The sequence below is a fragment of the Drosophila novamexicana genome, unplaced genomic scaffold (assembly GCF_003285875.2).
Source record: "Drosophila novamexicana strain 15010-1031.04,08,12 unplaced genomic scaffold, DnovRS2.1 tig00000024-arrow-pilon, whole genome shotgun sequence".
NCBI classification, from domain to species: Eukaryota; Metazoa; Arthropoda; class Insecta; order Diptera; family Drosophilidae; genus Drosophila; species Drosophila novamexicana.
Genome location: NW_020824768.1, coordinates 1243336 through 1264486, shown reverse-complemented (window position 1 = coordinate 1264486; position 21151 = coordinate 1243336). Strand labels below are relative to the sequence as shown.

Sequence of the window (21151 nt, the reverse complement as noted above, 5' to 3'; positions counted from 1 at the left end):
GGGGTAAGCAGAGCGCACACCTAAGCAACAATTTGGCCACCTGAGACCTAATGCGACCCGTACTCACCCATCGCTCTCCAGCATATCGATGACAAACTTCTCTTCGAGCTGAGTTCTTGGCGCAGAGCCTTTGCTCTGCAGCTCCGGCTTGGCGTGTACATCGAGGATCAGCGATTCGGCGCCGCGTGAGGTGCGCTCATCCTCGGAGCGCTGAGTGCGCGCCGAAGTGCCATCCGTAAAAGTGTCGGGCGTGGCTAGCGGTATTTGATGATGATATTCGTGCTCAGTGCGATAAACAATTACCTGGGAATATATTATATTGCATATATGTAGTCGTGTATATAGGCGCACATAGAAGGCTACCATGGGTCAAAATTTCCTACCCCTATAACTCGGCCAAATCTCATCTGATTTTTAGGAGGTTTGGCTTTTTCTTCATAGTTTTCCCTCTAGATTTATCTTGCATTCAAATCTGAACACCGATTTTTTAGTCGAAATTCATGTCCAAATCTTACCCCAAGATTCGTACATAGACATGGGTCGAAATTTCCTACCCCTATAACTCGGCCAAATCTCATCCGATTTTTACGAGGTTGGGCATTTTCTTCACGGTTTTCCCTCTAGATTAATCTGGCATTCAAATCTGAACACCGATTTTTTAGTCGAAATTCATGTCCAAATCTTGCCCCAAGATTCGTACATAGACATGGGTCAAAATTTCCCACCCCTATAACTCGGCCAAATCTCATCCGATTTTTATGAGGTTGGGCTTTTTCTTCACGGTTTTCCCTCTAGATTAATCTGGCATTCAAATCTGAACACCGATTTTTTAGTCGAAATTCATGTCCAAATCTTACCCCAAGATTCGTACATAGACATGGGTCAAAATTTCCTACCCCTATAACTCGGCCAAATCTCATCCGATTTTTACGAGGTTGGGCTTTTTCTTCACGGTTTTCCCTCTAGATTAATCTGGCATTCAAATCTGAACACCGATTTTTTAGTCGAAATTCATGTCCAAATCTTGCCCCAAGATTCGTACATAGACATGGGTCAAAATTTCCTACCCCTATAACTCGGCCAAATCTCATCCGATTTTTATGAGGTTGGGCTTTTTCTTCACGGTTTTCCCTCTAGATTAATCTGGCATTCAAATCTGAACACCGATTTTTTAGTCGAAATTCATGTCCAAATCTTACCCCAAGATTCGTACATAGACATGGGTCAAAATTTCCTACCCCTATAACTCGGCCAAATCTCATCCGATTTTTACGAGGTTGGGCTTTTTCTTCACGGGTTTCCCTCTAGATTAATCTGGCATTCAAATCTGAACACCGATTTTTTAGTCGAAATTCATGTCCAAATCTTGCCCCAAGATTCGTACATAGACATGGGTCAAAATTTCCTACCCCTATAACTCGGCCAAATCTCATCCGATTTTTACGAGGTTGGGCTTTTTCTTCACGGTTTTCCCTCTAGATTAATCTGGCAATCAAATCTGAACACCGATTTTTTAGTCGAAATTCATGTCCAAATCTTGCCTCAAGATTCGTACATAGACATGGGTCAAAATTTCCTACCCCTATAACTCGGCCAAATCTCATCCGATTTTTACGAGGTTTGGCTTTTTCTTCATAGTTTTCCCTCTAGATTAATCTGGCATTCAAATCTGAACACCGATTTTTTAGTCGAAATTCATGTCCAAATCTTACCCCAAGATTCGTACATAGACATGGGTCAAAATTTCCTACCCCTATAACTCGGCCAAATCTCATCCGATTTTTACGAGGTTTGGCTTTTTCTTCAAAGTTTTCCCTCTAGATTAATCTTGCATTCAAATCTGAACACCGATTTTTTAGTCGAAATTCATGTCCAAATCTTACCCCAAGATTCGTACATAGACATGGGTCAAAATTTCCTACCCCTATAACTCGGTCAAATCTCATCCGATTTTTACGAGGTTTGGCTTTTTCTTCATAGTTTTCCCTCTAGATTAATCTTGCATTCAAATCTGAACACCGATTTTTTAGTCGAAATTCATGTCCAAATCTTACCCCAAGATTCGCACATAGACATGGGTCAAAATTTCCTACCCCTATAACTCGGCCAAATCTCATCTGATTTTTAGGAGGTTTGGCTTTTTCTTCATAGTTTTCCCTCTAGATTTATCTTGCATTCAAATCTGAACACCGATTTTTTAGTCGAAATTCATGTCCAAATCTTACCCCAAGATTCGTACATAGACATGGGTCGAAATTTCCTACCCCTATAACTCGGCCAAATCTCATCCGATTTTTACGAGGTTGGGCATTTTCTTCACGGTTTTCCCTCTAGATTAATCTGGCATTCAAATCTGAACACCGATTTTTTAGTCGAAATTCATGTCCAAATCTTGCCCCAAGATTCGTACATAGACATGGGTCAAAATTTCCCACCCCTATAACTCGGCCAAATCTCATCCGATTTTTATGAGGTTGGGCTTTTTCTTCACGGTTTTCCCTCTAGATTAATCTGGCATTCAAATCTGAACACCGATTTTTTAGTCGAAATTCATGTCCAAATCTTACCCCAAGATTCGTACATAGACATGGGTCAAAATTTCCTACCCCTATAACTCGGCCAAATCTCATCCGATTTTTACGAGGTTGGGCTTTTTCTTCACGGTTTTCCCTCTAGATTAATCTGGCATTCAAATCTGAACACCGATTTTTTAGTCGAAATTCATGTCCAAATCTTGCCCCAAGATTCGTACATAGACATGGGTCAAAATTTCCTACCCCTATAACTCGGCCAAATCTCATCCGATTTTTATGAGGTTGGGCTTTTTCTTCACGGTTTTCCCTCTAGATTAATCTGGCATTCAAATCTGAACACCGATTATTTAGTCGAAATTCATGTCCAAATCTTACCCCAAGATTCGTACATAGACATGGGTCAAAATTTCCTACCCCTATAACTCGGCCAAATCTCATCCGATTTTTACGAGGTTGGGCTTTTTCTTCACGGTTTTCCCTCTAGATTAATCTGGCATTCAAATCTGAACACCGATTTTTTAGTCGAAATTCGTGTCCAAATCTTGCCCCAAGATTCGTACATAGACATGGGTCAAAATTTCCTACCCCTATAACTCGGCCAAATCTCATCCGATTTTTACGAGGTTGGGCTTTTTCTTCACGGTTTTCCCTCTAGATTAATCTGGCAATCAAATCTGAACACCGATTTTTTAGTCGAAATTCATGTCCAAATCTTGCCTCAAGATTCGTACATAGACATGGGTCAAAATTTCCTACCCCTATAACTCGGCCAAATCTCATCCGATTTTTACGAGGTTTGGCTTTTTCTTCATAGTTTTCCCTCTAGATTAATCTGGCATTCAAATCTGAACACCGATTTTTTAGTCGAAATTCATGTCCAAATCTTACCCCAAGATTCGTACATAGACATGGGTCAAAATTTCCTACCCCTATAACTCGGCCAAATCTCATCCGATTTTTACGAGGTTTGGCTTTTTCTTCAAAGTTTTCCCTCTAGATTAATCTTGCATTCAAATCTGAACACCGATTTTTTAGTCGAAATTCATGTCCAAATCTTACCCCAAGATTCGTACATAGACATGGGTCAAAATTTCCTACCCCTATAACTCGGTCAAATCTCATCCGATTTTTACGAGGTTTGGCTTTTTCTTCATAGTTTTCCCTCTAGATTAATCTTGCATTCAAATCTGAACACCGATTTCTTAGTCGAAATTCATGTCCAAATCTTACCCCAAGATTCGTACATAGACATGGGTCAAAATTTCCTACCCCTATAACTCGGCCAAATCTCATCCGATTTTTACGAGGTTTGGCTTTTTCTTCATAGTTTTCCCTCTAGATCAATCTTGCATTCAAATCTGAACATTGATTTTTAGTCGAAATTCATGTCCAAATCTTACCCCAAGATTCGTACATAGACATGGGTCAAAATTTCCTACCCCTATAACTCGGCCAAATCTCATCCGATTTTTACGAGGTTGGGCTTTTTCTTCACGGTTTTCCCTCTAGATTAATCTGGCATTCAAATCTGAACACCGATTTTTTAGTCGAAATTCATGTCCAAATCTTGCCCCAAGATTCGTACATAGACATGGGTCAAAATTTCCCACCCCTATAACTCGGCCAAATCTCATCCGATTTTTATGAGGTTGGGCTTTTTCTTCACGGTTTTCCCTCTAGATTAATCTGGCATTCAAATCTGAACACCGATTTTTTAGTCGAAATTCATGTCCAAATCTTACCCCAAGATTCGTACATAGACATGGGTCAAAATTTCCTACCCCTATAACTCGGCCAAATCTCATCCGATTTTTACGAGGTTGGGCTTTTTCTTCACGGTTTTCCCTCTAGATTAATCTGGCATTCAAATCTGAACACCGATTTTTTAGTCGAAATTCATGTCCAAATCTTGCCCCAAGATTCGTACATAGACATGGGTCAAAATTTCCTACCCCTATAACTCGGCCAAATCTCATCCGATTTTTATGAGGTTGGGCTTTTTCTTCACGGTTTTCCCTCTAGATTAATCTGGCATTCAAATCTGAACACCGATTTTTTAGTCGAAATTCATGTCCAAATCTTACCCCAAGATTCGTACATAGACATGGGTCAAAATTTCCTACCCCTATAACTCGGCCAAATCTCATCCGATTTTTACGAGGTTGGGCTTTTTCTTCACGGGTTTCCCTCTAGATTAATCTGGCATTCAAATCTGAACACCGATTTTTTAGTCGAAATTCATGTCCAAATCTTGCCCCAAGATTCGTACATAGACATGGGTCAAAATTTCCTACCCCTATAACTCGGCCAAATCTCATCCGATTTTTACGAGGTTGGGCTTTTTCTTCACGGTTTTCCCTCTAGATTAATCTGGCAATCAAATCTGAACACCGATTTTTTAGTCGAAATTCATGTCCAAATCTTGCCTCAAGATTCGTACATAGACATGGGTCAAAATTTCCTACCCCTATAACTCGGCCAAATCTCATCCGATTTTTACGAGGTTTGGCTTTTTCTTCATAGTTTTCCCTCTAGATTAATCTGGCATTCAAATCTGAACACCGATTTTTTAGTCGAAATTCATGTCCAAATCTTACCCCAAGATTCGTACATAGACATGGGTCAAAATTTCCTACCCCTATAACTCGGCCAAATCTCATCCGATTTTTACGAGGTTTGGCTTTTTCTTCAAAGTTTTCCCTCTAGATTAATCTTGCATTCAAATCTGAACACCGATTTTTTAGTCGAAATTCATGTCCAAATCTTACCCCAAGATTCGTACATAGACATGGGTCAAAATTTCCTACCCCTATAACTCGGTCAAATCTCATCCGATTTTTACGAGGTTTGGCTTTTTCTTCATAGTTTTCCCTCTAGATTAATCTTGCATTCAAATCTGAACACCGATTTTTTAGTCGAAATTCATGTCCAAATCTTACCCCAAGATTCGCACATAGACATGGGTCAAAATTTCCTACCCCTATAACTCGGCCAAATCTCATCTGATTTTTAGGAGGTTTGGCTTTTTCTTCATAGTTTTCCCTCTAGATTTATCTTGCATTCAAATCTGAACACCGATTTTTTAGTCGAAATTCATGTCCAAATCTTACCCCAAGATTCGTACATAGACATGGGTCGAAATTTCCTACCCCTATAACTCGGCCAAATCTCATCCGATTTTTACGAGGTTGGGCATTTTCTTCACGGTTTTCCCTCTAGATTAATCTGGCATTCAAATCTGAACACCGATTTTTTAGTCGAAATTCATGTCCAAATCTTGCCCCAAGATTCGTACATAGACATGGGTCAAAATTTCCCACCCCTATAACTCGGCCAAATCTCATCCGATTTTTATGAGGTTGGGCTTTTTCTTCACGGTTTTCCCTCTAGATTAATCTGGCATTCAAATCTGAACACCGATTTTTTAGTCGAAATTCATGTCCAAATCTTACCCCAAGATTCGTACATAGACATGGGTCAAAATTTCCTACCCCTATAACTCGGGCAAATCTCATCCGATTTTTACGAGGTTGGGCTTTTTCTTCACGGTTTTCCCTCTAGATTAATCTGGCATTCAAATCTGAACACCGATTTTTTAGTCGAAATTCATGTCCAAATCTTGCCCCAAGATTCGTACATAGACATGGGTCAAAATTTCCTACCCCTATAACTCGGCCAAATCTCATCCGATTTTTATGAGGTTGGGCTTTTTCTTCACGGTTTTCCCTCTAGATTAATCTGGCATTCAAATCTGAACACCGATTATTTAGTCGAAATTCATGTCCAAATCTTACCCCAAGATTCGTACATAGACATGGGTCAAAATTTCCTACCCCTATAACTCGGCCAAATCTCATCCGATTTTTACGAGGTTGGGCTTTTTCTTCACGGTTTTCCCTCTAGATTAATCTGGCATTCAAATCTGAACACCGATTTTTTAGTCGAAATTCGTGTCCAAATCTTGCCCCAAGATTCGTACATAGACATGGGTCAAAATTTCCTACCCCTATAACTCGGCCAAATCTCATCCGATTTTTACGAGGTTGGGCTTTTTCTTCACGGTTTTCCCTCTAGATTAATCTGGCAATCAAATCTGAACACCGATTTTTTAGTCGAAATTCATGTCCAAATCTTGCCTCAAGATTCGTACATAGACATGGGTCAAAATTTCCTACCCCTATAACTCGGCCAAATCTCATCCGATTTTTACGAGGTTTGGCTTTTTCTTCATAGTTTTCCCTCTAGATTAATCTGGCATTCAAATCTGAACACCGATTTTTTAGTCGAAATTCATGTCCAAATCTTACCCCAAGATTCGTACATAGACATGGGTCAAAATTTCCTACCCCTATAACTCGGCCAAATCTCATCCGATTTTTACGAGGTTTGGCTTTTTCTTCAAAGTTTTCCCTCTAGATTAATCTTGCATTCAAATCTGAACACCGATTTTTTAGTCGAAATTCATGTCCAAATCTTACCCCAAGATTCGTACATAGACATGGGTCAAAATTTCCTACCCCTATAACTCGGTCAAATCTCATCCGATTTTTACGAGGTTTGGCTTTTTCTTCATAGTTTTCCCTCTAGATTAATCTTGCATTCAAATCTGAACACCGATTTCTTAGTCGAAATTCATGTCCAAATCTTACCCCAAGATTCGTACATAGACATGGGTCAAAATTTCCTACCCCTATAACTCGGCCAAATCTCATCCGATTTTTACGAGGTTTGGCTTTTTCTTCATAGTTTTCCCTCTAGATCAATCTTGCATTCAAATCTGAACATTGATTTTTAGTCGAAATTCATGTCCAAATCTTACCCCAAGATTCGTACATAGACATGGGTCAAAATTTCCTACCCCTATAACTCGGCCAAATCTCATCCGATTTTTACGAGGTTGGGCTTTTTCTTCACGGTTTTCCCTCTAGATTAATCTGGCATTCAAATCTGAACACCGATTTTTTAGTCGAAATTCATGTCCAAATCTTACCCCAAGATTCGTACATAGACATGGGTCAAAATTTCCTACCCCTATAGCTCGGCCAAATCTCATCCGATTTTTACGAGGTTGGGCTTTTCCTTCATAGTTTTCCCTCTAGATTAATCTGGCATTCAAATATGAACACCGATTTTTTAGTCGAAATTCATGTCCAAGTCTTACCCCAAGATTCGTACATAGACATGGGGCAAAATTTCCTACCCCTATAACTCGGTCAAATCTCATCCGATTTTTACGAGGTTGGGCTTTTTCTTCACGGTTTTCCCTCTAGATTAGTCTGGCATTCAAATATGAACACCGATTTTTTAGTCGAAATTCATGTCCAAATCTTACCCCAAGATTCGTACATAGACATGGTTCAAAATTTCCTACCCCTATAACTCGGCCAAATCTCATCCGATTTTTACGAGGTTGGGCTTTTTTTCACGGTTTTCCCTCTAGATTAATCTTGCATTCAAATCTGAACACCGATTTTTTAGTCGAAATTCATGTCCAAATCTTACCCCAAGATTCGTACATAGACATGGGTCAAAATTTCCTACCTCTATAACTCGGCCAAATCTCATCCGATTTTTACGAGGTTGGGCTTTTTCTTCACGGTTTTCCCTCTAGATTAATCTGGCATTCAAATATGAACACCGATTTTTTAGTGGAAATTCATGTCCAAATCTTGCCCCAAGATTCGTACATAGACATGGGTCAAAATTTCCTACCCCTATAACTCGGCCAAATCTCATCCGATTTTTACGAGATTTGGCTTTTTCTTCATAGTTTTCCCTCTAGATTAATCTGGCATTCAAATATGAACACCGATTTTTTAGTCGAAATCCATGTCCAAATCTTACCCCAAGATTCGTACATAGACATGGGGCAAAATTTCCTACCCCTATAACTCGGTCAAATCTCATCCGATTTTTACGAGGTTGGGCTTTTTCTTCACGGTTTTCCCTCTAGATTAATCTGGCATTCAAATCTGAACACTGATTTTTTAGTCGAAATTCATGTCCAAATCTTACCCCAAGATTCGTACATAGACATGGGTCAAAATTTCCTACCCCTATAACTCGGCCAAATCTCATCCGATTTTTACGAGGTTGGGCTTTTTCTTCACGGTTTTCCCTCTAGATTAATCTGGCATTCAAATATGAACACCGATTTTTTAGTCGAAATTCATGTCCAAATCTTGCCCCAAGATTCGTACATAGACATGGGTCAAAATTTCATACCCCTATAACTCGGCCAAATCTCATCCGATTTTTACGAGGTTTGGCTTTTTCTTCATAGTTTTCCCTCTAGATTAATCTGGCATTCAAATCTGAACACCGATTTTTTAGTCGAAATTCATGTCCAAATCTTACCCCAAGATTCGTACATAGACATGGGTCAAAATTTCCTACCCCTATAACTCGGCCAAATCTCATCCGATTTTTACGAGGTTGGGTTTTTTCTTCACGGTTTTCCCTCTAGATTAATCTGGCATTCAAATCTGAACACCGATTTTTTAGTCGAAATTCATGTCCAAATCTTGCCCCAAGATTCGTACATAGACATGGGTCAAAATTTCCTACCCCTATGACTCGGTCAAATCTCATCCGATTTTTACGAGGTTTGGCTTTTTCTTCATAGTTTTTCCTCTAGATTAATCTTGCATTCAAATCTGAACACCGATTTTTTAGTCGAAATTCATGTCCAAATCTTACCCCAAGATTCGTACATAGACATGGGTCAAAATTTCCTACCTCTATAACTCGGCCAAATCTCATCCGATTTTTACGAGGTTGGGCTTTTTCTTCACGGTTTTCCCTCTAGATTAATCTGGCATTCAAATATGAACACCGATTTTTTAGTCGAAATTCATGTCCAAATCTTGCCCCAAGATTCGTACATAGACATGGGTCAAAATTTCATACTCCTATAACTCGGCCAAATCTCATCCTATTTTTACGAGGTTTGGCTTTTTCTTCATAGTTTTCCCTCTAGATTAATCTGGCATTCAAATCTGAACACCGATTTTTTAGTCGAAATTCATGTCCAAATCTTACCCCAAGATTCGTACATAGACATGGGTCAAAATTTCCTACCCCTATAACTCGGCCAAATCTCATCCGATTTTTACGAGGTTGGGTTTTTTCTTCACGGTTTTCCCTCTAGATTAATCTGGCATTCAAATCTGAACACCGATTTTTTAGTCGAAATTCATGTCCAAATCTTGCCCCAAGATTCGTACATAGACATGGGTCAAAATTTCCTAGCCCTATAACTCGGCCAAATCTCATCCGATTTTTACGAGGTTGGGCTTTTTCTTCACGGTTTTCCCTCTAGATTAGTCTGGCATTCAAATATGAACACCGATTTTTTAGTCGAAATTCATGTCCAAATCTTACCCCAAGATTCGTACATAGACATGGGTCAAAATTTCCTACCTCTATAACTCGGCCAAATCTCATCCGATTTTTACGAGGTTGGGCTTTTTCTTCACGGTTTTCCCTCTAGATTAATCTGGCATTCAAATATGAACACCGATTTTTTAGTCGAAATTCATGTCCAAATCTTGCCCCAAGATTCGTACATAGACATGGGTCAAAATTTCCTACCCCTATAACTCGGTCAAATCTCATCCGATTTTTACGAGATTTGGCTTTTTCTTCATAGTTTTCCCTCTAGATTAATCTGGCATTCAAATATGAACACCGATTTTTTAGTCGAAATTCATGTCCAAGTCTTACCCCAAGATTCGTACATAGACATGGGGCAAAATTTCCTACCCCTATAACTCGGTCAAATCTCATCCGATTTTTACGAGGTTGGGCTTTTTCTTCACGGTTTTCCCTCTAGATTAGTCTGGCATTCAAATATGAACACCGATTTTTTAGTCGAAATTCATGTCCAAATCTTACCCCAAGATTCGTACATAGACATGGTTCAAAATTTCCTACCCCTATAACTCGGCCAAATCTCATCCGATTTTTACGAGGTTGGGCTTTTTTTCACGGTTTTCCCTCTAGATTAATCTTGCATTCAAATCTGAACACCGATTTTTTAGTCGAAATTCATGTCCAAATCTTACCCCAAGATTCGTACATAGACATGGGTCAAAATTTCCTACCTCTATAACTCGGCCAAATCTCATCCGATTTTTACGAGGTTGGGCTTTTTCTTCACGGTTTTCCCTCTAGATTAATCTGGCATTCAAATATGAACACCGATTTTTTAGTGGAAATTCATGTCCAAATCTTGCCCCAAGATTCGTACATAGACATGGGTCAAAATTTCCTACCCCTATAACTCGGCCAAATCTCATCCGATTTTTACGAGATTTGGCTTTTTCTTCATAGTTTTCCCTCTAGATTAATCTGGCATTCAAATATGAACACCGATTTTTTAGTCGAAATCCATGTCCAAATCTTACCCCAAGATTCGTACATAGACATGGGGCAAAATTTCCTACCCCTATAACTCGGTCAAATCTCATCCGATTTTTACGAGGTTGGGCTTTTTCTTCACGGTTTTCCCTCTAGATTAATCTGGCATTCAAATCTGAACACTGATTTTTTAGTCGAAATTCATGTCCAAATCTTACCCCAAGATTCGTACATAGACATGGGTCAAAATTTCCTACCCCTATAACTCGGCCAAATCTCATCCGATTTTTACGAGGTTGGGCTTTTTCTTCACGGGTTTCCCTCTAGATTAATCTGGCATTCAAATATGAACACCGATTTTTTAGTCGAAATTCATGTCCAAAATCTTGCCCCAAGATTCGTACATAGACATGGGTCAAAATTTCATACCCCTATAACTCGGCCAAATCTCATCCGATTTTTACGAGGTTTGGCTTTTTCTTCATAGTTTTCCCTCTAGATTAATCTGGCATTCAAATCTGAACACCGATTTTTTAGTCGAAATTCATGTCCAAATCTTACCCCAAGATTCGTACATAGACATGGGTCAAAATTTCCTACCCCTATAACTCGGCCAAATCTCATCCGATTTTTACGAGGTTGGGTTTTTTCTTCACGGTTTTCCCTCTAGATTAATCTGGCATTCAAATCTGAACACCGATTTTTTAGTCGAAATTCATGTCCAAATCTTGCCCCAAGATTCGTACATAGACATGGGTCAAAATTTCCTACCCCTATGACTCGGTCAAATCTCATCCGATTTTTACGAGGTTTGGCTTTTTCTTCATAGTTTTTCCTCTAGATTAATCTTGCATTCAAATCTGAACACCGATTTTTTAGTCGAAATTCATGTCCAAATCTTACCCCAAGATTCGTACATAGACATGGGTCAAAATTTCCTACCTCTATAACTCGGCCAAATCTCATCCGATTTTTACGAGGTTGGGCTTTTTCTTCACGGTTTTCCCTCTAGATTAATCTGGCATTCAAATATGAACACCGATTTTTTAGTCGAAATTCATGTCCAAATCTTGCCCCAAGATTCGTACATAGACATGGGTCAAAATTTCATACTCCTATAACTCGGCCAAATCTCATCCTATTTTTACGAGGTTTGGCTTTTTCTTCATAGTTTTCCCTCTAGATTAATCTGGCATTCAAATCTGAACACCGATTTTTTAGTCGAAATTCATGTCCAAATCTTACCCCAAGATTCGTACATAGACATGGGTCAAAATTTCCTACCCCTATAACTCGGCCAAATCTCATCCGATTTTTACGAGGTTGGGTTTTTTCTTCACGGTTTTCCCTCTAGATTAATCTGGCATTCAAATCTGAACACCGATTTTTTAGTCGAAATTCATGTCCAAATCTTGCCCCAAGATTCGTACATAGACATGGGTCAAAATTTCCTAGCCCTATAACTCGGCCAAATCTCATCCGATTTTTACGAGGTTGGGCTTTTTCTTCACGGTTTTCCCTCTAGATTAGTCTGGCATTCAAATATGAACACCGATTTTTTAGTCGAAATTCATGTCCAAATCTTACCCCAAGATTCGTACATAGACATGGGTCAAAATTTCCTACCTCTATAACTCGGCCAAATCTCATCCGATTTTTACGAGGTTGGGCTTTTTCTTCACGGTTTTCCCTCTAGATTAATCTGGCATTCAAATATGAACACCGATTTTTTAGTCGAAATTCATGTCCAAATCTTGCCCCAAGATTCGTACATAGACATGGGTCAAAATTTCCTACCCCTATAACTCGGCCAAATCTCATCCGATTTTTACGAGATTTGGCTTTTTCTTCATAGTTTTCCCTCTAGATTAATCTGGCATTCAAATATGAACACCGATTTTTTAGTCGAAATCCATGTCCAAATCTTACCCCAAGATTCGTACATAGACATGGGGCAAAATTTCCTACCCCTATAACTCGGTCAAATCTCATCCGATTTTTACGAGGTTGGGCTTTTTCTTCACGGTTTTCCCTCTAGATTAATCTGGCATTCAAATCTGAACACTGATTTTTTAGTCGAAATTCATGTCCAAATCTTACCCCAAGATTCGTACATAGACATGGGTCAAAATTTCCTACCCCTATAACTCGGCCAAATCTCATCCGATTTTTACGAGGTTGGGCTTTTTCTTCACGGTTTTCCCTCTAGATTAATCTGGCATTCAAATATGAACACCGATTTTTTAGTCGAAATTCATGTCCAAATCTTGCCCCAAGATTCGTACATAGACATGGGTCAAAATTTCATACCCCTATAACTCGGCCAAATCTCATCCGATTTTTACGAGGTTTGGCTTTTTCTTCATAGTTTTCCCTCTAGATGAATCTGGCATTCAAATCTGAACACCGATTTTTTAGTCGAAATTCATGTCCAAATCTTACCCCAAGATTCGTACATAGACATGGGTCAAAATTTCCTACCCCTATAACTCGGCCAAATCTCATCCGATTTTTACGAGGTTGGGTTTTTTCTTCACGGTTTTCCCTCTAGATTAATCTGGCATTCAAATCTGAACACCGATTTTTTAGTCGAAATTCATGTCCAAATCTTGCCCCAAGATTCGTACATAGACATGGGTCAAAATTTCCTACCCCTATGACTCGGTCAAATCTCATCCGATTTTTACGAGGTTTGGCTTTTTCTTCATAGTTTTTCCTCTAGATTAATCTTGCATTCAAATCTGAACACCGATTTTTTAGTCGAAATTCATGTCCAAATCTTACCCCAAGATTCGTACATAGACATGGGTCAAAATTTCCTACCTCTATAACTCGGCCAAATCTCATCCGATTTTTACGAGGTTGGGTTTTTTCTTCACGGTTTTCCCTCTAGATTAATCTGGCATTCAAATCTGAACACCGATTTTTTAGTCGAAATTCATGTCCAAATCTTGCCCCAAGATTCGTACATAGACATGGGTCAAAATTTCCTACCCCTATGACTCGGTCAAATCTCATCCGATTTTTACGAGGTTTGGCTCTTTCTTCATAGTTTTTCCTCTAGATTAATCTGGCATTCAAATCTGAACACCGATTTTTTAGTCGAAATTCATGTCCAAATCTTACCCCAAGATTCGTACATAGACATGGGTCAAAATTTCATACCCCTATAACTCGGCCAAATCTCATCCGATTTTTACGAGGTTTGGCTTTTTCTTCATAGTTTTCCCTCTAGATTGATCTGGCATTCAAATCTGAACACCGATTTTTTAGTCGAAATTCATGTCCAAATCTTACCCCAAGATTCGTACATAGACATGGGTCAAAATTTCCTACCCCTATAACTGGGCCAAATCTCATCCGATTTTTACGAGGTTTGGCTTTTTCTTCATAGTTTTCCCTCTAGATTGATCTGGCATTCAAATCTGAACACCGATTTTTTAGTCGAAATTCATGTCCAAATCTTACCCCAAGATTCGTACATAGACATGGGTCAAAATTTCCTACCCCTATAACTCGGCCAAATCTCATCCGATTTTTACGAGGTTTGGCTTTTTCTTCATAGTTTTCCCTCTAGATTGATCTGGCATTCAAATCTGAACACCGATTTTTTAGTCGAAATTCATGTCCAAATCTTACCCCAAGATTCGTACATAGACATGGGTCAAAATTTCCTACCCCTATAACTCGGCCAAATCTCATCCGATTTTTACGAGGTTGGGCTTTTTCTTCACGGTTTTCCCTCTAGATTAATCTTGCATTCAAATCTGAACACCGATTTTTTAGTCGAAATTCATGTCCCAAACCACTAAAATTCCTTGGCATCAATCCATTTCACTTTGTGTAATAGAAATTTTTCTCACTTGTACTCTCATGAAATCACCTCGCTTGCACCCACTACTAAAAATGCACTCACGAAATGTATTACTTTTAAGGGATACCCCTCCAATATCTTAAATTTAGACATCCATCTGCTCGTTTGACTGCTACTATGGAAACTTGCGTCTCAGCTTAGAAGCTACCTTAGTGAAGCTTTGTTTAGTTATTCGCTTGGGAAGTACATTTGTTAGAATCGGTCCAATAATGTCACTCTACTACTTATGTAGCTGCCATTGAAATTGTTGCTCAAATATGGAGTTTTTGTTAAAAATACATTTCTAAATATATTGAAGAGATCCTAACAAATCTTATCTATTACAAGTTAAACTATGCTCCCAACACTTGATCAATATCTTATCAATATCAGTCTTTAATATTATATAGTTCCCATTAGATAATTAGATGGAGAATAGAATATTGAAATAAAAATAGGTTTTTCATTCTTTGATCTATCTCACCAAGACCCACCAATTAAGAGCATTATTACATTCGTAACATCGGACTACTATATCATTTAGAAGCAACAGTTGATCAATAATTCAGTTCTTATATGAATAACTTAGTCTTCTGCTAAAGAGTACCTGTTTCCTACCCCCACCATAATTAATTGTCACCTTGTACTTACATCTTCCTGTGGCTGCAAAAAGGTGTTCGATACTGATCTACCACCAAAGCCATTGATAAACGAATCTGCGTCCTTTTCCACGGAAGCATCGTCTCGTGTGCGTTTCTTTTGGCGTCTGGGCGCCTGTGGTCGGCTCTGTTGAGCTGGCAGCTTGGCTGCTGTCGCGGCAACGTCGCCAGTGTAGTTGAGATTGTTTAGTGCCTGCTCCGATTCTGTTGCCTGTTCGTGCATGGGTGGTCTGAGATAATCCTCGTCGTCGTCAAAGTACTGTATGCTGCTGCCGCCATCGGCCAGGGGTATTTCCTGGCTGCCCTCCATGGAGTATTTGCTGCGACTGCGCCCCTTGCGCAGCGGTCGCTTGGGCAAAAAGTCACTGCCATTCTGTGACATGGACAAATCATCGCCATACTCGCTGCGCTGGAACTCCTGTGAATCCTCAATATCCGGACGATAGTTGCGGTGCAGGCGGCGTGGCTTGGGCGGCGGCACATCGTAATCGCCGTACTGCTCGGGCTGCTCGCTATCCGGTTTGGCCGGGTGGCCTACGTGCCTTAAGGCGTTGGGCAGTTCGTAGCCCTCGCGAATGGCATCGCTTATGTATTGACGCAATTGGATGTTGTCCTCGGAGATGCCACGTTTCCGCAAAAAGAACTCGTCATCATCGATCTGCTCCATGACGACTTTCTTGCCGGAGCTGGCTGTAGAATGGGCATCCTGCATCTCGTGGTATTTATAGTAGCTGGCCTCGGCGTCCAGTTCGGCCTTGCGCAAGAGCTTATTCTTTTGTATGTCCTTCTCGGTCCAGCCCTCAGCATCGTGACTATCCTCGGAGCGTAGGTCTGAGTCCTGATGCACCATGGGTCGGCGCTTGAACTCCCTGGTTCGCTGGCTGGAGATCTCGTGTATGGCGCGATTTTCCTCGTCAAATTCAGCAAACTGTTTGCTATCCGCAACGCCACTCAAGATGCCCATCTGGGTTTGTGGCTGCGCCTCGCTGGCCGTGTCCTCCTCCAAATCCTCCTTCATGCGTCGCTCCAGCGACGATTCCCTATCGAAGCTCTCTAGCTCGCTGCCATAACGCCTGTAGCGCGAACCTTCGCTGTCATTATAGCTCACATCGGAGAACTTGTCCGCCCAGCGGGAACGCACTGGACCAGGTCCACGGTCACCCTGCGGTGAGCTGGTGGACGTTTGAGAGGGCTGCGTCTCAGTGCTGGGTATCACACTGAGACTGAGACGCTCTGTGCCCAGCGAGGACTCCATGGGCGGTGCCGGCTCCTCGACGGGCTTCTTCTTGCGAAAGGCGCGTGGATAGGTGCCGAAGTTGAACTCAAACTTTTTCTTTGCTGGCGCAGGCGCCGCATCAGCTGTTGTGGCCGGCGAATCCGTCGACTCTGTCGGCAGCTCGGACTCGTTTTCCTTAAAGCTCTTGCTGCGTCGCAGCTTGAGCGTAGAGAATTTCTCTGGCAACTTAAACTTGGACATGTCGGGCTTGTTAAACTTGGTAAATTCCGGTCGCTTAAGGTCCTTCAGCTTGGACATGTCGGGCCGCTTTATTTCGGGCATTTTGATTTTCGAGAATTCGGGCGCAAAGCGTCTGCGCTCCTTGGCCTTGGCCTTGGGGCTGCCCGAAACGGGTTTCGGCTTGGGCTGCGTGCGCAACTTGGTGCGCAGCTTGCCCGCCTGATTCCGTAGACCATCCTGCATTTTGCGCGTGCGATCTTGGGCGGAAGCCATGAAACTCTTCTTGCGATTCTCCGGTTGTAGTGGCAGCTCCTCAAGGGCGCTCGAATCCACCTGGCTAGTGTGTATTTCATAGTCCGTGCGAGATTCGGTGCGTGGCGTTGTTCCAGCTGAGCTCTGTTCAATATCAATGTCCATGGGTAGCTGGAGGCTGCTGCCGTTTTGGGCGGGCGCCGGCGTTGCTGCCTGCGAAGATGCAATTTCGCGCGCCGGCGACATGCCCACGGGCTCGTATTCATGATCACTGCAAAAAGAAGAGGTTAAAGAAATTAATCGATTACCTGAAATGAGATGATGGCTGACATATATATGAGCTGATCGGAACGATCGTGCATGTGGTTTGTAGTTGTTGTAAGCCAAGATTAGATAAGCCGTCACCCTATTCTCATAGCTAGTTGGAATGCCTGGGTGGATGTGTGTGTCTGGGGGGCGGGGTTTCGGTTTCGGTCTAAGCCGAAAGTGGGGTAGCTGTTGCTTACCGAGAGAAATAGGTCCGCTCGAGGAAGTCACTGTGTTCTTTATGCTTTTGGGTTAGGGGCGAATCGACGGACTCAAATTCCGCTAGACGCGATCTACGCTCATCAAAATTGAAACTAACCGTCTTTGTCATACGAGCCGACGACCCATAGAGCTGCTCTTGGAAGCTGGTCAAGCGGCTACTCCGATCGTGCGACTGTGTGCGTGGCTCCCTAAACGAGGACTTGCTCTTGAGGCCAAAGCGTTGCTCCGATGGCGCACGCAACGGTCGATACACCTGGCTGCCACTGCCCGTTATCTGTATGGGCACGGATATCAGCGGGCGACTGCCGTGGCTGACAATTGAGGGATCCTTGCTGCTCGAATGCCGAAACTCTGACTCCCTCTGCGACCAGCTCATGCCGGGCATCTCAATCTCGCTGGAATAGAGATTTCTGTTGCCCGCTATAAAACTGGCGCCGCCAATGCTACTGATGGTGCCCCTCGGCACTGCGGATACCACTACCGGCGCGAAGGCGTCGCTTATGTCCACCGAGGCACGCTCCGAAGCGGCAAAGTCCTCCCGGCTGCTGTACATGGTCTGGGCATGCGGTGGTGGCGCCAATGGCTTTGCTGGGCGCGCGCTGTACTGATCCATGTCGTCCACTTTCAGCGAGAAGGTCTCTGTAACACGCACGGAAAGTGGCTCGGCTTCTTGGCGCTTCATCACGGACGCCGAGCTGTTGACAATGGACATGGGCTGGGGCTTGCCCTTGGAAAATACGGAGAGCAGCTTGCTGGGTGAAGGAGACTTTTCCCGATGGGGCGAGTGGGACTGCTCGACAAAGGGCGAGGGTGAGCGCGAGCGTTGAGGAGTAGGAGATTTCTGACGCGGCTCTTGCGGCTTTGGGCTGAACATGGACTTAAAGCGCGAGGCATAGGAACTCTTCACCTCGGGTGAGGCCTCTTGCAGATTAATGGCGCCCACAATAGCCGGCGTTGAGCTGGACATCGGCTGCCACTTGGAGACACGCTCCGGCGACAGCTGACGTTCGGGTGTGTGTTGGCGCTTGAGCTGTTGAGCTGGAGTTGAAGCTGGAGCTGTGGTTGCAGCTGGTGGCGCAGTGGGCGTTGGACTAGATGGTCGACTTGATGGCAGCTGCAGCGTGGCCATCGGTGTCGGAGCTTGCGGTGGCTGAGGCGGCGGCGACTTGGCACGCCTTGTGGGTCTGGGACTGCGACTGCGATGCTCGACCGCCTTTAGCTCCTCACCTTGCACCAGTGCATCGATGTCCACAACGGGTATATCACGCACAATCTCAATCTTGGTCAGCTCATCCACCTGCAGTGGTTTGGCGCTCATTTCGCTGCCAATGGACGGTGGGCGTCTGGTCTGTGTTTGGATGTTGTCCCGGATATTCACAAGATTATGCTCCTGGGCAAGCTGTTCCAGTTCGGCCACAGTCTCGGCTAGTGGATCCATGGGTGAGACCGTGGGCTGATAAGGATTTTGCTGCGGCTTTAAATCCGATTCCAGGAGGAACGAAGGACGCACTGCATCGCAGCCAAAGCGCGAAACGTCAATGGGCCGGTTCTGAGGCAGCGTTGCGCCCGGATACTGATTTTCCTTGTTGGCAGCACTGGGACGCATGTAATCTGGCGACAAAGGCGGTTTGGCGTTGCGAAAGTCGTGAGTCGCTGGCGCTGGCGAGGATTGATGACTGTGAAATTGCGGTGCCGTGTCTGACATGCCCGGAGTGGGCGTGGCGGCAATCAGATTCAACTGCGGCGGCTGCATTGAGCCCGGCAATATGCTGGCCTGGAACAGATCCGCATTGGAAGTGCGTCGACTGGCGCTGGCGGAGCGTTGACCTGCCGCTGTGCGGCCCATGGACGTGGGTATATTAATGTCCGCACAATACAGATCCGTCTTGGAATTGCCCGCCGAGATGCGACGCAAGGAGGTACCACTGCGCATGGACAGGGTATCGCCAAAGCGTCCAACGCTGCCCGAGGACAGGCCGCCCATCGACAGCTGGCGACGCCGTCCGGCCACCAGAGCACCTTGGCTGCCCGGAAAATCCGGCTCCGTAGCATCCGAGATGCTGCGCACGACCAAGCCACGCGAACGCGCCGTTTGCTCCAGCTCCGGATAGCGTTCCATAAAGCTCAAATCCACTGAAGGCGCCACATCCGCATGGCTAATCACCTCGAAGCTATGCATGGACAGGTCATCCCGCTGCAGATGATATTGCTCATCGCTGTGCTGACCCTGCCTAGAGCCCGGTCGTGAGTCTACGGGATTCACGCGCTCCGGCAGCAGCGAGTCGCACTGGAAAAACTGACAGGCGCAGCGAACATCCAAAGAGGCGCCGCTGGCGCTCTCCACGCGCGACACAAAATGCTTCTTCTCAGCGGGCAGTGCGCCCACCGAGGCCGAGCGCCTCGAATTGAGCATCGGATGAGATGAGCAGCTGTAGCTTTTCCTATTTACTTGGCCCTGGTCGTAATCCGTTCACGCCGGACGTTCTTCTACTGCTGCTCGTTGTTGTTGTTGTTGTCTTTTCGCTTTTGTTCGTCTTAGTTTCGTTGTCGTTTTATGGTTCGTGGTCGTTGGCTATTTTTAAGCATCACCAAAGCAGCCGCCGCCGTCGCGATTGGACATTGAATTTATAATTTTCCTTTCTTTTTCTTGAATTTATTTTTATTTTTCGCACTACTGAAAATTCTTTGAAAAGAGCTTTGCATTTGCCTGCGCCTCGGTTTGAGTCTCAGTTATTTCTTTCTTTCAGCCTTCTCTCAAATGCTCTTCCAGCACAAATGTCCAATTAGTGGTCTGGTCTTGAGGATTCCAACCACTCTGTGTGATATTTAAAACTCTTGCTCTATATTTGCACTGGGGCCCGTTGTGGTTGCGCGCGGCGTGTCTACATCGTTGCGATTTTCGGCCAGGACTGAGAGCTTTTCATTTTGCGCGACACAAATTTTACGAAATTTTTGTCGAAAGATGAAAATGTTGTTCTTTAAAATTAGCAAAAGGCACACAAATACACACGCACGCACACAGAGACAATGGCAACATGAATTGAATTTGTATTTGTCTTAATTTCCTCATTTAAACCATCCCAACGTATTTGTTGACTGCGACGGCGAAAGCGACGCAATCGTTGCTGCTTGTTCATAATTGGGATGTGGTCGAGCAGCAGGAGTAACAATTCGCTTTTGGCCTGCACTTAGTGCTTCTATTTCGAGCAATGCGTCGCCGCCTGCCGGAAATCTTCTTGTCATTCGCTGACCTTTAAAGCATTTTAATTTGAATTTGTTGCTTGTAAGTTCATGCCACAGCAGCGTTCATTCAATTAGTTTCGATTGAGTTAAACCCAAAGATTATGCTGGAACTGGTTCCAGGCGATTTTTAATGACCAAACCTAACTAAAGTTAGTCGCTGAACTAGTTCCACAATTTCCATAACAGGTACAAATATATTATTCTTTGTTAGTTCATTGAACTAGTTACACAGTTCACCAATGATATACGAGTCAGGCCAATGTTC

At 43.1% G+C, this 21151-nt stretch overlaps 1 protein-coding gene across 5 annotated transcripts in view; it reads right to left on the bottom strand.

Moving 5' to 3' along the window:
* The window catches only part of LOC115771091 (trichohyalin), a 35846-nt gene that overhangs the window by 4033 nt on the left and 10662 nt on the right, over positions 1-21151 (bottom strand). For 4 of the 5 annotated variants that reach the window (XM_030716644.1, XM_030716648.1, XM_030716645.1 and 1 more), the window contains 2 exons: positions 15400-17386; positions 68-303 (listed from right to left, as the gene is read on the bottom strand). In XM_030716644.1, coding sequence (XP_030572504.1) covers positions 68-303; positions 15400-17386 — 2223 coding nt within the window. Of the gene's footprint in view, positions 1-67; positions 304-15399; positions 17387-17621; positions 20529-21151 lie in introns of those variants that run through there. The other variant, XM_030716647.1, reaches the window with a different exon arrangement.